The 19,195-nt window shown below is 41.6% G+C and overlaps 1 protein-coding gene across 8 annotated transcripts in view; it reads left to right on the top strand.

The window, feature by feature from the left end:
- Positions 1-19,195, top strand: part of THADA (THADA armadillo repeat containing) — a 299,475-nt gene that overhangs the window by 253,446 nt on the left and 26,834 nt on the right. For 6 of the 8 annotated variants that reach the window (XM_037895818.2, XM_037895817.2, XM_037895819.2 and 3 more), the window contains 3 exons: positions 2,394-2,466; positions 4,032-4,176; positions 9,991-10,122. In XM_037895818.2, the coding sequence (XP_037751746.1) occupies positions 2,394-2,466; positions 4,032-4,176; positions 9,991-10,122 (350 nt within the window). Of the gene's footprint in view, positions 1-2,393; positions 2,467-4,031; positions 4,177-9,611; positions 9,759-9,990; positions 10,123-17,473; positions 17,752-19,195 lie in introns of those variants that run through there. The other 2 variants (XM_037895821.2, XM_037895823.2) reach the window with 2 other exon arrangements.

Here is a 19,195-nt window from a genome sequence, read left to right as displayed (position 1 = left end):
TAAGATTCATGAGGGGCCTTATCAGGACCATTCCACCAGTGGTCAAACCTACATTTCAATGGGACCTTAATCTTTTCCTGTCAGCACTCATCAGACCACTGTTTGAACCCTGGGTGACATGTTTCATGTCTCACCTGGCCATGAAAATTGTATTTTTAGTTGCTAGAGAGACAAGGTGGGTGAGGTAATATCTTTTATTAGACCAACTTCTGTTGGTGAGAGGGACAAGCTTTTGAGCCATACAGAGCTCTTCTTCCGGTCTGGGAAAGGTACTCCCAGCATCACAGCAAAATGTAAGGTGGAACAGATTGTTTAGCAGAAGTATTAGCACATATTGTAAGGGAACATTCAAGGCAGAGTGGCCCATTAACACCTCTGTGGCCCTTGGACAAAAAGAGGGGGTTAGTGGGTTAAAGATTGTTGTACTAAGCCATACATCCAATGTCTCTGTTCACTTAATGATTTTAGTGCCTAGCAGAGTAATGAATGTAAGTTCCCAAGTTTGTCTTTTGAAAGTGTTGTGCAAGTTTTCTTTGAGGATGAGTACTAATAGGTCAGATGCTGGGAGTACCTTTCCCAGACCTGAAAAAGAGCTCTGTGTGGCTTAATGCTTGTCTCTCTCTCACCAACAGAAGTTGGTCCAGTAAAAGAGATTACCTCACCTCACCTTGTCTCTCTAGTATCCTGGGACTGACAGGTCCACAACACGCTGCATAATACAACAATTTTTAGTTGCTGTCACTTCAGCCAGGATGGAGGAGTGAATTGGGAGCTCTCGTGGCAGACTTTTTCCCTGAGACAAACCATCTAAAAAGAGTATCCCTTCATCTCCATCCTAAATTCCTCCCCAAGGTTATTTCTGAATTCCATGTCAACCAGAATATCCACTTATCTGTCCCTTATCGAAAACCTCACACTTTTGCTAAAGAGAAGAAACTTCTTTTCCTCGATCTCAGACGTGCCCCGGCATTCTATCTGCAAAGGACTAAACCTATCAGAAAATCACCAAGACTTTTTCTTGCCATAGCAGAAAGATCATGAGGTCAAGCAATATCCATGGCAGAGGCCTGAACTAGCCCGTAATGTCTAGGGAACGTGTGGATGGTGCTCCAGGATGCAGCAGTGGGAACTGCAGTACTGCAAGCATCTTTGCTGCCAGCTTCCTCCCACTCTCACTCCAGTCTGAGCACCGTTTGTCAATCACCCACATGTGGAATACACATAGGGACCGCACTTGAAGAAGAAATGGAGATTACTTACTTGTAACCGGAAGTTCTTTGAGATGCGTGGTCCCTATTAGTATTCCGCTATCTGCCCTCCATCCCTTCTGCTTTGGATCCTGTTGGATTCTTGGTCAGAAGAGGAATTGGAGAGGCATCGGCCCACACTGTGTCTTATGCCCTCTGTCTGGACAAGGATATCTACTGTGCATGTGTGGGCCAACGGACATTGCTTATTAGAACTTCCGGACTTGGGCGCATGGCGCGCATGTGAACCCATATGTGGAATATAGTTAGGGACGACACATCTCACAGAACTCCTAGTTACAGATAAGTAAACTTCATTTATGCCTACACAAACTTGTTTTACCTTAAATTTCCATCATTCTGCTCTCACTGTTGCAACTCTACCAGTGCAATCAACAGTGAAAGCAATCGTCAAGACTCACTGCCAGCATTTCATCTATGGTGCCATCTGACTGTATTAGAGGACTTTGTGGTTAAAATTCAAGCAGTTGACCTACATCAGTACTTCCACCATTTCTAGCACTGGTGGAAGAGCAGTGATACATTCAAGAAAACTGCTGGTGTAGACAAAACTTTAAAAGGTCTGTGCTTCATTTATCACTTGAAAGAGCATGAAAGAATACTACTGTCTTTGTATATTGACTTGGGATCTGCATATGTATGTGTTATGTATACTCTAAAGGAAGTGGCCAGATAGGAAGAAAATCAGTACTCGGGAAGTTGAAAGAACAGTTTATGTCCATTTGCATACTAACTTTAAACGCAACAAAAATTGAGAACTGTGTAAAGACCATTGTGTGCTCAGTTTGTAATCTAATCTTTTAAAAAACCTGTTTGAACATGACGAATACTTGATGTATCGTGATACAGGCAAGTTTATATTCATGAAACACAAATCCTCATGACTAAACCAAAAAAACAAATGTTATTTCTCATCTGGATGTGTGTTCAGGTGCTGAACATTCATAACAGATTAGACTGGGTTGGGTTTCAAGCTGGCTGCAGCTAACAGTGTATAATGTGTTCAGCAAGTGAAAAGGTATTTTAATATTTGCTGCCAGTGATGATTACCAAGTGTTCTTAGATGTGAGGCTATGGCAAAATGCACTGTATTTTTATGATGTGTTCTTTACCTTATTTTTACAGCATTAAAATTCAAAGCGTAGCTCTCCAATTAGCCTCAAAGTTGGTCACCCATCTTGTGCAGAGTTGCCAAGAGGTAAGGAGATTTGTTTCTCAGTCCCAAGCATATTGCTTTTTAATGTTTTGTTTGTTTGTTTTATTGTGATAGAAGGGATGAATGGTTTTCCTTAGACAGAAATCCCTTTAATGCCCTTTTAGTTTAACAGTGCCTGTAGTGTTAGTTGCTCTTTCTTATGTTACTGTGTCTCTCCCTCTGTACACTGCCACATTATGAACTGGAAGCCATATCAGCATCATTTTAATATTTCAGTCTCTCAGTAAGTTAAATTTGAGTACATAAAATACATCTTTTAAGTGCATCTGACTTGTGATTTCTCCTTTTATGCTCAATTTTATTGTCTTCATTAATAGTCGCTGTGCCTTGGAGAGAAAAAAATAATTAACTTGCATATTGAATCCAGTAATCACCCACGTAGCTCGAAGTGTGTTGTATTTCTGTGAAATGAATATTGAGACTCAAAGTTAGGGAAAAAAAGGAAATGCAAAGCTTTGACTCTTGCCCTTCCCATCCCCAGCATATGCAATATCACCTGCTGTATGCCCTGAACCTTGAGTCACATTGTAGGAACAGCAGGTGAAGCTATGTACAGAGATGCAGACTTAATTGCCTTTTAATATTAGTGTTTAAAATACTAAAGAGAGGTAATAAGTCCTCATAATGTTATCTGCCCTTATAAATATTATAAATTTGTAAGCTGTAGACTATATAAATACAGATTATTAGCCCAGAAGATTTACTTCCATTTTGAATTGGTAATTTGCAAATCCATTAATATACCCATTAATATATACAGAACAATGTTATTGGAGATATTAATGTCTGTCAGATGTCCATGTGTGTGCATATATATGTGCAGATAAATAGATAGATATAGATTTTGGGTTATTTTTAAAACGTATTGAAATACCACCATTTTTTCATTGTAAAAATGTTCCATGTACAGTAATTGCTTTTCTAAATGGAAATTTTTTTAAAAATATACCAGAATACCCAGCAGTAGAAGTTGAGACTATGTGCTAATGGCCTGCAGTGTCTCACTTTAAAAAAAAAAAAAAAAAAAAAAGTAGAAGAATTGAAACAATTACTTCTTATTTTTTGCATCCTCTTAGCTTAAAAAATGACAGAATGTACATTTTTCAGATTTTGAAGTATAAAATAACTGTGTAAACCTCAATTTCACAGGAGATAAGTTGTTTGCCAAATTTAAATCTGGAATATATTGTTACAATGAAATTCATGATGAACCTTGAAAAAAGAAGTTTATAGTGGAACTGTTGGCACAACCCAACCTATAGCAATGCTAACAAGAGTTGCTATGATAATCGGTGTAAATCATGGAGTCTTAAGACGGTTACCTATATATGGAGTATTTTATGTTCATTACTAAAGCATGACACGTGATTTCCACCTATTTAAGTAGTTCTTTTTATTTGATTTGCATTCTGTGGCTCATTATTGGCAGAGAGGACTTCGGCCCCTGCTTTAGAAAAGAGTTAATTTAATAGTTTGTAGTTTAGTGTGATTCAGAATCCGCTCTAAATTGTACTATAGAATACTCAGATGCATTTCTGTGCTTTCAGTTTATGGAATCCGAAATGAGACAGTGGGTTCAGTTAGTAACTTCTTGTTGTGGAGATGAGCAGCAAACAGATATACGATTGGCAGCTGCAGAAGTCCTCAGAAATATTACACCACTTTTCCTGACCAATCAGAAACTTATCCTTGGTGAGTAAATTTCTAGGATTAAGCACCAATATTCTCATGGAACACTTTAGAGACTGGAATAAGTGAAACTCAACAGCACATGATATTTTATATATTGAATATGTTTTAATCATATAAGTCAGTTATTATGAAAGACTTAAAACTTTAAATTGACTCTTTCAATATTGGAACAGCTGATTGCATGTTTCGGTTTACTGAATTAATGTGGAACAATAATTTACTAGCGGGCTCTTTAGTGTAGCAGAAAAAGACATAACAAGATCCAGTGGCTGAAAGTTGAAACTGTGAAAATTCAATTAACCATCTGCACACCTGACAAAGAGATGTGAATTTTCCATTACTTGAAATTTTGAAATCAAGATTGGATGTCTTTTTGAAAAATATGTTCTAGTTCAACCACAGGTTATTGTATTCAAAGCAGGAATTACTAGATGAAGTTCTATGGTCTGTGTTAATCAGGAAATTCCTTCTGACCTCAAAATCTATGGGTGGAATCCTAGCCCCACTGAAGTCAATGGTAAGATTTCCATTGACTTCATTGGGTCGGGATTTCACTCTAGGAATCTGTGAGCATGGAGAAGCTTGCAAGTCAGACATTCCTTTGCTACTTTATTTATCTGGTTGTATTAACGTAACTGAAAAAGTTTTGAGCCCACAAATTCATGCATGAACATCTCTGAAAACATTTTTGCTTTTGTCCCATATTTGGTTCCTCCTATAAAATACTGTTGTTACCATGTAGAAAGAGAGAAGAGAGTGAGAATGACTCTCTCTGGCCGCTGCTGGGGCAGTCTTGGGCCCCCACCCCCCCACAGCAGAGTTTGTGTGTGGAAGGGGGCAGGGGGTTGGGGCACGGGACGGGGTGAGGCGGGCTCTCGGTGGTGCTTATCTGGGAGGCTCCCCGGAAGCAGTGACATCCCCCTCGCTCAGCTGCTAGGCAGAGGCATGGCCAGGCAGCTCTGCGTGCAGCTTCCGCCTGCAGGCACCACCCCCTCAGCTCCCGCTGGCTGTGGTTCCCGGCCAATGGGAACTGCAAAGCCAGCGCTCTGGGCAGAGGCAGTGTGCAGAGCTGCCTGGCCACACCTCCGCCTAGCAGCTGGATCTCCCACATCTCCAGGGAGTGCTAGAATCACAATGCTATAAGGCAGAGCTGTTTTGTGAATGGCTCCGAAGTCCCCTCGTGAATATAGCCCCGCCTCCCAAAAAAAATGTGGGACAAAAATATTTGGTGAATTTACAAATCGTTTTGGTTGACCCAAAACTGCGTATTTCTGTAAATAAACTATTCATCCAAAATTTTTTGCCCAGCTCTAGTGAAGGATATATAAAATAGATAATGTTTATCCTTTGCACATTAGTCTGTCATCTGAAAGCTGTCATCCCTGATCTTGTGTCTACGACAGGATGGCGGGGATATGCCGTGAAGATTGTATTGGTCTGGCTTGGCTTCAAAGTTCTTTAAATAAATAAATGGTTGGGAGGGAGTGAAGTTAGTGCAAAAAAAAAAAAAAAAAACGGTGCCACACTGACAGTCCTGGAAATCAATATTCTTTAGTGATACACGAAACAGGCACAGCATAAATGGTGGCATTGCCAATTTTCTCTCACAAACAAGCCAAAGTGAGATGGGTGAGAGGTGAATCTGATCTCCATGCCCAGACTTTCTTTGGCCTTTCTACTTAGATTTCCAGCAGTGCTGCCAACTGTAGTGGCAGTGAGTTTTGTGTGCTATGAACACAGGTGTCCTTAGAACTGGACTAATACCATCAACTCCTTTTACTCAAGTCACAAAGCAGCCTTCAGATGGTAGCTATTTTCACTTGCTGCTGAAATGGATTTGAATAAATGATTCTTAGTTGACACTCTATGTCCCATTGCCACTTCTGTGAGCCAGCCAGTGTCTTGACTCCTGTTTTTTAACTGTTTGTGCCTCTAGCCCCTATTTTACTGTACAACTTCTTAAAGCCCTCTTTTAGTTGTTTTTCCTGGTACAGCTCCACCTTCCTGTCCCTCAGCATTTAAGTTACTTATACTACTATTTATCTCACTATTTAACTTACCTATACAGACATAGGCGTTACCATCCTGGTGCAGAACGTGGGTCCAGCTACTCTGGTATGCTGCCTCCATCAGTGACCAGTAGCTTGTGGTTCAGATGAAAGTGAGAAATTTCCATAATGTGTCCAGCCCTCTGTGCAGTTATGTACATAGGAGGTGGGGGAAAGAAATTCCACCCTGACCTTCTCAAACAATCAGCTCGGACCCCTAACATGAAGCGTGTGGGCATCCTAGCTAGTTGTATATTGTCCTCTCTTACCTTGGCCTAACTGGAAACTTTTAGACTCTGGCTGTTGAATTGATTAACATAATATACAACATAATAAAATGATGTGAGAGCTGGATGGTGGGGTTTGATCAGATAATAAACAAACTTACGCAACCCATTAAGAACATATGTAGAGTATATGTATTCCATATGTTTGATAACATATACAGAGCCTTTGAATGCTTAGCTTTGATGTAATGCCAATTTTGCATTGACTCATAGACTTTCAAGGTAAATTAATTTTGAAAGAAAGTGGGAAGAGAAATTAGCATATTTTTGCTTAATATATAAAATGGACATATCTTGTCTTCTGAGATGTCAGAAGAGCTAAAAATGAGACAATAAACTGTTTGTTTGGAAACGTGTCTGTTAAATGGTATCGATACCATTTAGCTAGGCTAAATCTATGCTAATCCTTTGGTACCAGGTAGATGCAGCATTTATGTATTTTGCCTGAGATTATCACATTTGGAAATCTTGACTCCTGGAACCAAAGTTAGAGCCAGTAATAAGACGGATGTTATCATTAATATAAAATGAGGGAGACTGGGGTGTTTGAATGACTGGTACGGGAATATTGAAGTTTTCATCTCTGTCACTGGTATGAACTGGGCTACTGTTAGCAGTGATTAAAATTTTCCTACCGGGTGTCTGTTAAGTGGCAATGTGAAATGAGTCAGTAATTCTAGTCCTTTTCTGTCAGACATGTGTCCCACTTTGAAAACAAAATTGGCATTAATTGGCACCCTGGTTGATAGTCTTATCAACAAGGCCAAGGCCTGAAGAGTCAGCAGTCTGACCTAGCATTTCTCCCCAAGAAGAGGGCCCAAGCAGGCCTGAGTTAAGACAGGAAGAGGGACTGTTCATCCTGCATGTTTTCTAGAGAGCTGGCAGGCTGGCATCTTTCACAAACACTAAATGTATCACACAGAAAGATGATACCAAGTAAAGGGCCTGATTCTGCTGTCAGTTACACAGGTGTAAATCGGGAGCCACACTCTTGAAAATTAGGAGTACTTGTGGCACCTTAGAGACTAACAAATTTATTTGAGCATAAGCTTTTGTGAGCTATAGCTCCAATGAAGTGAGCTGCAGCTCACGAAAGCTTATGCTCAAATAAATTTGTTAGTCTCTAAGGTGCCACAAGTACTCCTTTTCTTTCTGCGGATACAGACTAACACGGCTACTACTCTGAAACCTGACTCTGGAGGATTGCGGAGCTGTGCTTGTGCTAAACCTGTGTAAGAGAGGTTGGCAATTTATACCTGATTCTACTATCAGTTTGTTCAATGGCTGATGTTTTAAGATAGCCTTTTTTTTTTTTTTTTAACTTCTAATACTAAACAACTTCAGCCAATCAGAGAAATAAATACAAAAAGAAAATGTTTCTTAGAGGGAAAAGGATCGTAGTACTCAGGGGAATGATCTGGACTCTCCTCTCTGCCTTTGCTTAGTGTTGCCTGAGGAGTCAAGAAAAGAAGCCTTTCCAAAGAGACCATTTTTGGTTTTGCCACATCTCTTTTGGGGACACTGTAAGAACTTGTTTACACAGAGAAATTGGCTGGCATAGTTATAGCTGAATAATTATTCCGCTATAGCTGTTCTGGTGTAACCCCCCTTGTGTGAAAACTATTCCAGATTAAAAGTACCCTGATTCTAGAGTTTTTAAAGTGGAGTAGTTAATTCTGAAATAGTGTGTCCACGTGTGTGTATGCGAGGGAAGCTATACTGAAATAGCTATAGTCGAATAATTATTCTGCTACAGCATGATAGCCAGTTTCCCTGGGTACTAGGGTTGCCAACTTTCTAATGACACAAACCCAAACACCCTTGCCCTGCCCCACCCCTTCCCCCGAGGCCCTGCCCCTTCACTAAGGTCCAGTCCGCTCACTCCATCCCCCCTCCCTCCATCGCTCATTCTCCCCCACCCTCACTCACTTTCATCAGACTGGGACAGGGGGTGCGGGCTCTGGGCTGGAGCCGAGAGTTCAGAGTGTGGGAGGGGGCAGGGGTTGGCATGCAGGAGGGGGCTCAGGGCTGGGGGCAGGGGTTGGGGTGCAGGCTCCAGCCGGGTGGCACTTACCTTGGGCGGCTCCCAGTTGGCGGCGCAGTTGGGCTAAGGCAGACTCCCTGTCTGTCCTGGCGCTGAGCCATTCCTGTAAACAGCCAGCATGTCGCTGTGGCCCCTGTGGGAGGGACCAGGATGCTATGTGGGCTGCCCCTGCCTGCAGGCACTGCCCCCGCAGCTCCCATTGGCCGCAGTTCCCAGCCAATGGGAGCTGCGGAGTCGGTGCTCAGGGCAGAGGCAGCGTATGGAGCTCCTCCGCTTTCCTCAGGGGCCGCAGGGACGTGCCGGCTACTTCCAGGAGCGGCGCGGGGCCAGGGCAGGCAGGGAGCCTGCCTTAACCCCACTGCGCCGCCTGACTTTTAGCAGTCTAAGATTTCCCCGTTTGGCTTCAGTAGCCTCCAGGAGATAGAACCCAATTCCAAGAGACTCCCAGCGAAACCCGGAGGGTTGGCAACCCTACTGGGTACACAAGACTGAAGAATCTCCCACTATGCGCAAGCAATAACATGGGCTTAACTTTCCACCTAAGCCTCCATCATACAAAACTCTGAGGGAGAACCTGACAGAAAAGTGCTTTCCCCTACATCAATGTGGCAGAAAATAAACCTAGGCAACGACTGCATTGCCCCTCAATCTCCACAGTGTAATCTGTGATATGGCGTGGTCAGCAGCTAGTCACTTTTTCAAGAGAAGTCCCAGTATATTCTCTTTATCAATTATATTCACAACCTGAGCAAAAAATTCAGCTGAGGTGCTCCAGAGAGCAGTACTATCAAGCAAGCTTTCTTAATACAGCCCCTTAGGGTCACCCCAACATATTGCTGTTCCCCAGACACCTCCAGACAGAGCCTCCAGCCAAAAGAAATTACTTCAAGGACCTGCTGGATCCTCACCCGCACATTAGCAACACTCTACTAATGCCCAGCAAGAATTCCACACTCACAGGAACTGAAGAAATTTCAGAGCATTAGTTAAAAGAAAAGGAGTACTTGTGGCACCTTAGAGACTAACCAAGTACTCCTTTTCTTTTTGCGAACACAGACTAACACGGCTGTTACTCTGAAACCAGAGCATTAGTTGTTACCCAAGACTCTGAGTATCCAAGCACTGGTTTGATGCTCCCTCTCACCAGCTACCTACTCCTGGGACCAGACAGGGCCAACTATCAAGGGGAGATAAAAGAGAAGAAAAGGTGGGAAAAATAGGTTGGCTGTTCAGACTTCAGCATTATAGAGCAAACAGCATTTTGACTACAATTGCCACAAGTCCTCCTCTTTTCTCCCCTTCCCCTCCTCTTTTTGTGTGTGTGTTTCACTAAATTTTGTCATTTTTAGATGTGAACATAAATATTTCTGTAACTGCTCTGATTTATCTGTAAGAAGCAAAATTCTAAACGCCTTGCCTCTTTGTAAATGTTCAGGTCTCTCCCGTACACTCGCCATGTGGAAATGCGTAGTTCTGCTGTTGCAGAGTGAAGAGCTGATAGTAAGGGATACAGCTGCTGATGTCATAAGGGTGGCCCAGTCCCAAAGCAACATCTCTAACAAAACAGGTACAGTTTGGTAATTTTTCTGTTGACTTGGACATTACTGGGTACTTGAGAGAAGAAAATATTTCCCTTTTCAGCACAAAGGGCAGTGCTTTAACGCTTGATAATTGTAAGGTGACTCTCACATCTCTTGTAACAGTGTGACATTGCATACTGTAGAAGAAAATGGTCAATTATGGAGGTTTAACCCCCACATTTTTTATTTTTTACGTTTCTTGGTATAATGTGAATATAGTTATGTGGTTATTTAGGAAGGACTGCTACAGTACTTAGAGATGGTTCTTCCTGTAATGAGTCAGACTGGCTCTGGTATAAGTAGTAATTTTGGAAATCCTGATCCATTTATATTAAATCATAACTGGAGATAAGGAATGGAAGAGGCTACTTTAGACCCCAGGGCAGTACAGCAGAAATACTCTTAACATGAGGTGGCAGGGGACTGGGAAACAATGCTCTCCCAGCACTCTTAAAAAAAACCACCTCCACCCTGAGTGAGAAAGTTGCTGTGCTGTAAAGTGCCAGTGTAGACAAGCAGTTAGCTACTGATTGATTGGTGGGACCTTGGGAAGAGCCCCCTTGTGACCACTTCCCAGACTGCTGTGAAGGGAACCAGCTGCTGAACCCCCAGTGTTTTAAGCACACAGAGTCTGATTGGAGCCTAGCCATTGCTGCTGTGTTAGGGCCTCTCAACACATTTTTAGAGTGTGAATCTTTGGTCTGGCACCTTCTCCTGAAAGCTGTGACCATGCGGCCCCCTGCCCAGCCCCTAGACCAGTGCTGACTGCTCAGACTCCCCCTGTAGCTTCAACATACCTTCTCCCAGAAGTTTGCTCACCAATCCAAAAGCATTTGTTGGGCTGGGGTCAGAGTCATATGGGGCCATCCATCCATCCCCTTTGTCTCTTCTGCCCCATGCTTCCTAGGTGTATGTCTGAGTCTTCTTTCTGTGATTCCTTTTAAAACTCCTCCTTTGTTGCCTCTGTCCCTTCATCTTGCTGCTCCTAACTTTCCACTCTCTTCGCTTCCCCTTCGCCTGCATACAAGTAGAAACTGTCTTCTCTCAGGTCCAGCAAACCTTCTTAGCATGTCTATTGTCTGGTCACTAAAGCACAATCACTAAAGTTAAGTACTCGCCACTGTCCCTAGGGCTGGGTATGTGCTAGGTCCTACCTGACCATGGTAGATATACATATGGAGGCATTCCACAATACAACAATTACTTCAAAATAGCAACCAGAATTCATATATTGTACATAGATTCCCCAAATCATCACAGATCCCTTATGTTCTCTCCGCCTCAGTTTGCTCATCTGTACTATGTTTATTAGTTTACAAAAAAAGCTCAAAGACTATTATTACATTTAACTAAGCTTGAATTTTATTCCATAGGACTTGGATGGTATCTCTTACACTATTTTGACTAATCCTTTTTCTTTGGCTTCATATCTTACTATGGAAATGAAAGTAATTGACCATGGAAGTTTAATTTCTGTATAGATCAGAATGAGAAATGTGTGGCAAGCATTCTGTTTTCATACATTTTGTGATTTTCAGGTCCTACAATGAAAGCTTTTAAAGCTTATTGTTAAACCTTGTAATTTTTCTTCTTCTCCAAGAACACTAGTTAACGTGAGTGATTATAAAAAGAAAAGGAGTACTCATGGCACCTTAGAGACTAACAAATTTATTTGAGCATAAGCTTTCGTGAACTACAGTCACTTCATCAGATGCATTCAGTGGAAAATCTTATATTTTTCTTCTTATATTAGGAGCCCTGGTCCTGTTTTCAAAAGTGATTTAGGCATTTAGGAGCCTAAAAATCCCATTGATTTTCAATGAGACTTAGGCTCCTACATACATATACTACTTTTGAAAAAGGGATTTAGGGTGCTAAATTACATAGGCCCGTCTAAAAAATTTATCCCCCTTTATAGTTCTAACCCCCCAGTCTACAACAATTTAACTAAACCAATGTTAAATCAGTCTAGTTAATCTGGTTCTAGCTCCTAATATAGATACACTTAAATGGGTCTTAAGTTTATCAATATTAGGGCTAACCCATTTAAGGGCATCTACGTTAGAGGTTTTCAAACATTTAACCAGAACTATTATAAAATGATTTATTTAAACAGGTGAAATGTTTCTAATCTCAACAAGCCCACAGCCTCACTCAAGACATTTCTTCCTTTGTAAACAACAAAGCTAAACTGAAAATGAAACAGTAATCGATGCAGCTTTCATTCCAGCATTAAATTACCTGAATATCTCAGGATATTCAGGAAAATGACCATGAATATAGGAAGGAAGGTCCCTGTTCCTTGATTTAAATCATCTTTCTCTTAAGGAGTAAACTCTGGGATAAGCAATAGGGCTGTGAATGGGTCTCGACAGTACACAGCCATGGGTCACCGACTTAATTAGGTTTAAAAGAAACTACTATACATTTACACTGAAAACAATACTACTTGTGCCCTCCCTCACACTAACAGCAATAAAACAATCCCACAGAAGTTTACACCTCAGTGCATGAGGAAGCAATAACAAAGTCAGTATACATCCAATAACTTTAGTCATTGACTGGGTTTATAATGTGGAGGTCATTAGTAAGACTTAACTACCTGACAAGCTTCCATTCTAGGCAAACAAAACAATAATCAATCTTGCTCCCAATTAGACAGTTTGGTTTCCATGTGTCACGACTTTCTCAGAAAAATGGCAGCAGCCATCCGCATCTGAATCAATTTTTGCAACAAAATTAAATCTAGCTTTTCAAAATAAATTAAAATATATATAAAATGAACTTCAGTCTACTGACAGTATTGGAAAATAACACTAGTCTATAAACAAGAAATGTGTTTTTTGGTTTAGCACCGTCTCTCTCAGAAAAGATGCTCTTCTCAGCACTTTTCCTTCCAATCCACAAGAGGGACAAAAGTTTTATTTACACACCATTGTCATGTTGGTAACTGCTTTATATTATTCTTATTAATTTGTCTCTATTTCTGCCACTGCCATCTAAAACTAACTCTGACATGCAGCTGCATGGATTAGCCAGCAGATGGAGCTGAGCACTGCAATTATCAAAAATCATGGAGTATCGCAGTGATTTTCAACCTGTGATCCACGAACCCATCAGGGTCCGCAGACTATGTCTAAGGGATCTGTGAAAGGTGACTACAAAAATAAAGTTTCAGATCCCAGAAAAGGCATTCTGTTTTTCTGATCAATCAAAAGTATGTGAATATCCCACCTACAGGTAAAACCCGGAAGTGTTGTCATTACCATAGAAGCCCACACCTAAGCACCCTTTCTCATGTTGAGTCAAATGCCATGCCGAGCACGTGCAACATTCATAGTTGAATCTGTTTAGGCAGTTTTCAGTCTAAAACTTCTATGGTAGTGGTCCGCGGAGCATAGGCTGAATTTCCAAAGGGGTCCGTACCTCCATTTGAAATTTTTTAGAGGTCCGCAAATGAAAGAAAGTTGAAAAACACTAGTGTATAGTACTAAATTATAATGCATTTGTTCTTCAAGGAGGTCATGTAACATGTCAAAGAACCGTGTACGGTTGTAGTTGTTATTGGGCATAAAACCATACTAAAACGTACAGAGGGATCATTTACCTCTGATCTCATTATTCTACAAACATACTGCACAACCCAAAAGAGATACATACGGTCTCACACCAGCTCACACTTGCCACACATGTGTGGGGTAACACAGACATCACTAATGTGGCAGAAAGTGTAGGAAAGTGCACCATAACTGTTGTATGCACATCCCAAACAACCAAACTCATAATTTGCTACTAATATGTGGACTCAAATTTCAAATATCTCATCTGGTAGAAGCAGAATCAAAGTTAAGACTAGATCTATCTTGATACATACAACCTGGATGGAGCTACTATAAGGTGGGTGCATAATGGTTGGAAAACTGTTCCCAGAGAATAAGTTATCAGTGGTTCACTGTCAAGCTGGAAGGGCATATTGAGTGGGGTCCTGCAAGGATCGGTTGTGGGTCCCGTTGTGTTCAATATCTTCATCAGTGATTTGGATAATGACGGAGAGAGTACACGTATAAAGTTTGCGGACGATACCAAGCTGGGAGGGGTTGCAAGTGCTTTGTAGGAGAGGATTAAAAATCAAAATGATCTGGATAAACTGGAGAAATGGTCTAAAGTAAATAGGATGAAATTCAATAAGGACAAATGCAAAGTACTCCACTTAGGAAGGAACACATACAAAATGGGAAATGACTGTCTAGTAAGGAGTGCTGCAAAAAGGGATCTGGGGGGTCAGAGTGGATCACAAGCTAAATATGAGTCAACAATGTAATACTGTTGCAAAAAAAGCAAACATCATTCTGGGATGTATTAGCAGGAGTGTTGTAAGCAAGACACAAGAAGTAATTCTTCCACTCTGCTCTGTGCTAATAAGGCTTCAACTGGAGTATTGTGTCCAGTTCTGGGTGCCACATTTCAGGAAAGATGTGAACAACTGGAGAAAGTCCAGAGAAGAGCAACAAAAATGATTAAAGGTCTAGAAAACATGACCTATGAGGGAAGATTGAAAAGTTTGTTTGTTTAGTCTGGGAAAGAGAAGATGGAGGGGGACAATGTAAGAGTTTTCAAGTACATAAAAAGTTATTACAAGGAGGAGGGAGAAAAAATATTCTTCTTAATCTCTGAGGATAGGAGAAGAAGCAATGGTCTTAAATTGCAACACAGCTGGTTTAGGTTGGACATTAGGAAAAACTTCCTAACTGTCAGGGTGGTAAACAATGGAATAAATTGCCTAGAGAAGTTGTGGAATCTCTGTCACTGGAGGTCTTTTAAGAGGAGGTTAGACAAACACCAGTCAGGGATGGTCTAGATAATACTTAGTCCTACCATGAATGCAGGGGACTGGACTAGATGACCTCTTGAGGTCCCCTTAAATCCTACAATTCTATGATTCTATACAGAGACACACACTCCCCACTACTGTACTCTTTGGTAGGGAAAACAGGACCAGTTTGAACCTTATATGAACCTTCAGGAACAGCTATCCTGCATGAACAGCCTCCTTGGATATATTACAATTAATCAAACACTGAAAGACAGCTGGATTAGGACAATCCTAATCTGAATTTACATTCCAATTTTTTACCAATAAGAAAGTATCAACAAATAACATGAATGTGCCAGAAGTCCTCATTTGAACACAGGGCAATTCAAAGCCACCTCTCCTGATTTCAGTGCTGCCCCCTGCTATGTCTCTGTGTCATCTAGGAAAAGCGGTCACTCAGTGCAAATGACTAATATCCCAACCTTTGAAGTACAAACACAGACTCTTCAGCTATTGGGATGTTAGTTTCACTGTCACTACTAAAGTGCAGAGTATGGGAGACTATATGGTGAGAGAGACAATACAATGTTCTCTTACCATTTTACACACACACGTATACAAAGTGTTGTTTTTGCTCTCTCTCATAGTGAGAACATAGAATAATAGACTCCCCAAGGGCTGAAGATTAACCACTGTGGCTAATGTTTGTGCATCACTTTGAAAATGTAATGCACTATGTAAGTGTTGCTTATCATTTCCAGGAGCCAGTATGTAAGAGTTGAGGGAAATCTGGGGGCACCTCTTATTAACAGAGGACTGGTGGCAGTAGTTGTTAAAGGCAGGGGATGAGCCAAGGAGGAATTCTCCACCCCATTCCCCCAGATTGTAAAGGAAGTTTTGTTTTAACTTAGAGGGCAGAGCTCTAAGACTTCATCTAAAGTTTATATGAGGAAAGACACAGGATTCACAGTTCAGCGTGTGCATGTCTTGTATGCATCACTGCATTCTTGCTGTCTCTTGCTTAAACCTGTCAAACCAATTGCAATACTGCAGCATTTGTAGTGTCTCCGTAATGATTAGGGTTTGGCTACATTGTTTTACTTTTCACCTAGGGCAAAATAATTATTTCAAATTAGTTAAATTTACTGACAGTGTTAGACTTTTTGTTGTTTTTTCATGGAATTCACATTGTATCAGGCTATTCTGAAGCCGTCAGTCCATCCCTATTTTTCCCCCTCTCATGCCCTCATCAGAAAACTCACATTCAGAGAGGGTAAGAGGGAAATGAGACTGGTTGCTTCACTGTGGAGCTGGCCTGGAGGAATGAAGCACTCCCAGCCTTGCTGATGGAGTTCCACTGAAGGTCTACTCACTTGCCTGACAGTGCCCACTGAGGAATAGAAATCACCATACTAGAGAGCAGATTTGGATGCTGTTATCCCAGGATGTATCACTGAAGATCATTAGGGCGCTCAATACAGTATCAGTAGTGTGACCAGTTTCAGAGTAGCAGCCGTGTTAGTCTGTATCCCCCCAAAAAAGGAGTGCTTGTGGCACCTTAGAGACTAACAAATGTATTTGAGCCTAAGCTTTCGTGAGCTACAGCTCACTTCATCGGATGCATGCGTACATCCGATGAAGTGAGCTGTAGCTCACGAAAGCTTAGGCTCAAATAAATTTGTTAGTCTCTAAGGTGCCACAAGTACTCCTTTTCTTTTTTTAGTACTATGACCATAATTTCCCAAAGGAAAAACAGGACACCACAGGGGCCAGCCCAAAGCCCTTCTCCCTCCTCCACATGTGGAGCCGACCCAAGCCCCCTGCTGCCCACCTACACTGGGCCAGCCGGAGGCCCCCTGCCGCCTGCCCACATGGGGCCAGCCTGGCCGAAGCCACTCTCCAGAGCCCTCCCTCCCGCACAGGGGCTGGCGTTGCTGCTCCCCCCTCCCTGCATATTCCTCCATGCCCCACTAGGGGTCGCACCCCACTTTAGCTTGATGATCAGTTGGCAAGAGCCAATGGGAGAATGCCCAGTTTTGCCAAAGAAGGTGGGACAGCCAGGATGGGGCTTAAAAAAGGGACTGTTCTGGCCAAAACGGGATGTATGGTCACCCTAAATATCAGTAACACTATCAGCCTTGTTTAGTAATGTGATTAGTCCTGGCTTGTAATATCTCAGTCCTATTTTACTGCATCAGACTAAAAGTTTGCCTACAGGTTATCAGCCTTTGAGTAACCCTTACTTGGTATATAGTGATTAGAAAATGTAAACTGGGTGCGGGATATAGTAAAAAAAAAAAAAAAAAGTGTGCTACTGAAAAAAAAATGAGTGAAAATCATTTTCAGCAGATTTACAGAAAATGTATGTGTGGGAAATCTCAATTCCTTGACAGAATCAAACTGTTTTTATGAAACTTTTCTACCTGTGAATCACCTTCCCTGTCTGCCCCCACTCTCCCCCGTCCCCCAAAAAAGTTCCACAATGTGCTGTTCTCTTAAAAATACAATGATTTTGTTTTTCATAGGTGATGAAGCTGGAATGGAAATTAAAAAATAAAACTACAGCTTGATCTAAAAGCAAGCAAGAAGAAAACGAGATTTTTTAGGGCCACTGCAGCATTGCTGATTTCATTGTTTGGATCATAGAATCGTAGGACTGGAAGGAACCTAAAGAGGTCATCCTTCGCATGACCTGAACTCATGGCAGGACTAAGTATAGACCATCCCTGACAGGTGTTTGTCTAACCTACTCTTAAAAAACTCCAGTGATGGAGATACCACAACCTCCCTGGGCTATTTATTCCAGTGCTTAACTACCCTGACAGGAAGTTTTTCCTAATGTCCAACCTAAACTACCCTTGTGACAATTTAAGCCCATTGCTTCTTCTCCTATCCTCAGAATCATTTTTCTCCCTCCTCCTTGTAACTTTTTATGTACTTGAAAACTGTTATAATGTTCCCTCCCTGTCTTCTCTTTATCAGACTAAACAAACCCAAATTTTTCAATCTTCCCTCATAGGTCATGTTTTCTAGACCTTTAATCATTTTTGTTGCTCTTCTCTGGACTTTCTCCAGTTTGTTCACATCTTTCCTGAAATGTGGCACCCAGAACTGGACACAATACTCCAGTTGAGGCCTTATCAGCACAGAGTAGCGTGGAAGAATTACTTCTTGTGTCTTGCTTACAACACTGCTGCTAATACATCCCAGAATGATGTTTGCTTTTTTTGCAACGGTGTTACACTATTGACTCATATTTAGCCTGTGATTCACTATGACCCCAGATCCCTTTCTGCAGTACTCCTTCCTAGTCATTTCCCATTTTGTATGTGCGCAACTGATTGTTCCTTCTAAGTGGAGTACTTTGCATTTGTCCTTGTTGAATTTCATCTTATTTTCTTCAGACCATTTCTTCAGTTTGTTCAGATCATTTTGAATTTTAATCCTATCCTCCAAAGCACTTGCAACCATTCCCAGCTTGGTATTGTCCGCAAACTTTGTACGTGTACTCTCTCTGTCATTATCCATATCACTGATGAAGATATTAAAGAGAACTGGACCCAGAACTGATCCTGTGGGACCCTACTTAATATGCCCTTCCAGCTTGATTGTGCACCATTGATAACTACTCCCTGTGACCGGTTTTCCAACCAGTCATGCACCCACCTTTTAGTCACTCCTTCGAGGGCCTTGTCTACACTGCCACTTTACAGCGCTGAAACTGTCTTGCTCAGGGATGTGAAAAAACATACCCCTGAGCGATGCAAGTTTCAGCACTGTAAAGTGGCAGTGTAGACAGTGTACCAGTGCTGGGAGCCGTGCTCCCAGTGCCGGTAGTTACTCACCTCATGGAGGGGGGTTTTTTTACTGTGCTGGGAGAACTCTCTCCCAGCGCTGGTGCCACGGCAGTGCTTTAACATTGGTAGTGAAGACATACCCTAAGTTGTATTTCCCTAGTTTGTTTATGACAAGGTCATGCAAGACAGTATCAGAAGCCTAACAAAAGTCAAGATATACCACATCTATTGCTTCTCCCTATCCATTAGGCTTGTTACCCTATCAAAGACAGCTATTAGGTTATTTTGACACAATTTGTTCTTGACCAATCCATGCTTACTGTTATTTACCACCTTATTATCTTCTAGGTGTTTGCAAATTGACTGCTTAATTATTTGCTCCATTATCTTTCTGGGTGCAGAAGTTAAGCTGACTGGTCTGTAATTCTCTGGGTTGTCCTTATTTCCCTT

The sequence above is a fragment of the Chelonia mydas genome, chromosome 3 (genome assembly GCF_015237465.2).
Source record: "Chelonia mydas isolate rCheMyd1 chromosome 3, rCheMyd1.pri.v2, whole genome shotgun sequence".
Lineage (NCBI taxonomy): Eukaryota > Metazoa > Chordata > Testudines > Cheloniidae > Chelonia > Chelonia mydas.
Note: the sequence above shows the minus strand (reverse complement) of the source record. Positions and strands in the feature narration are given on the sequence as shown.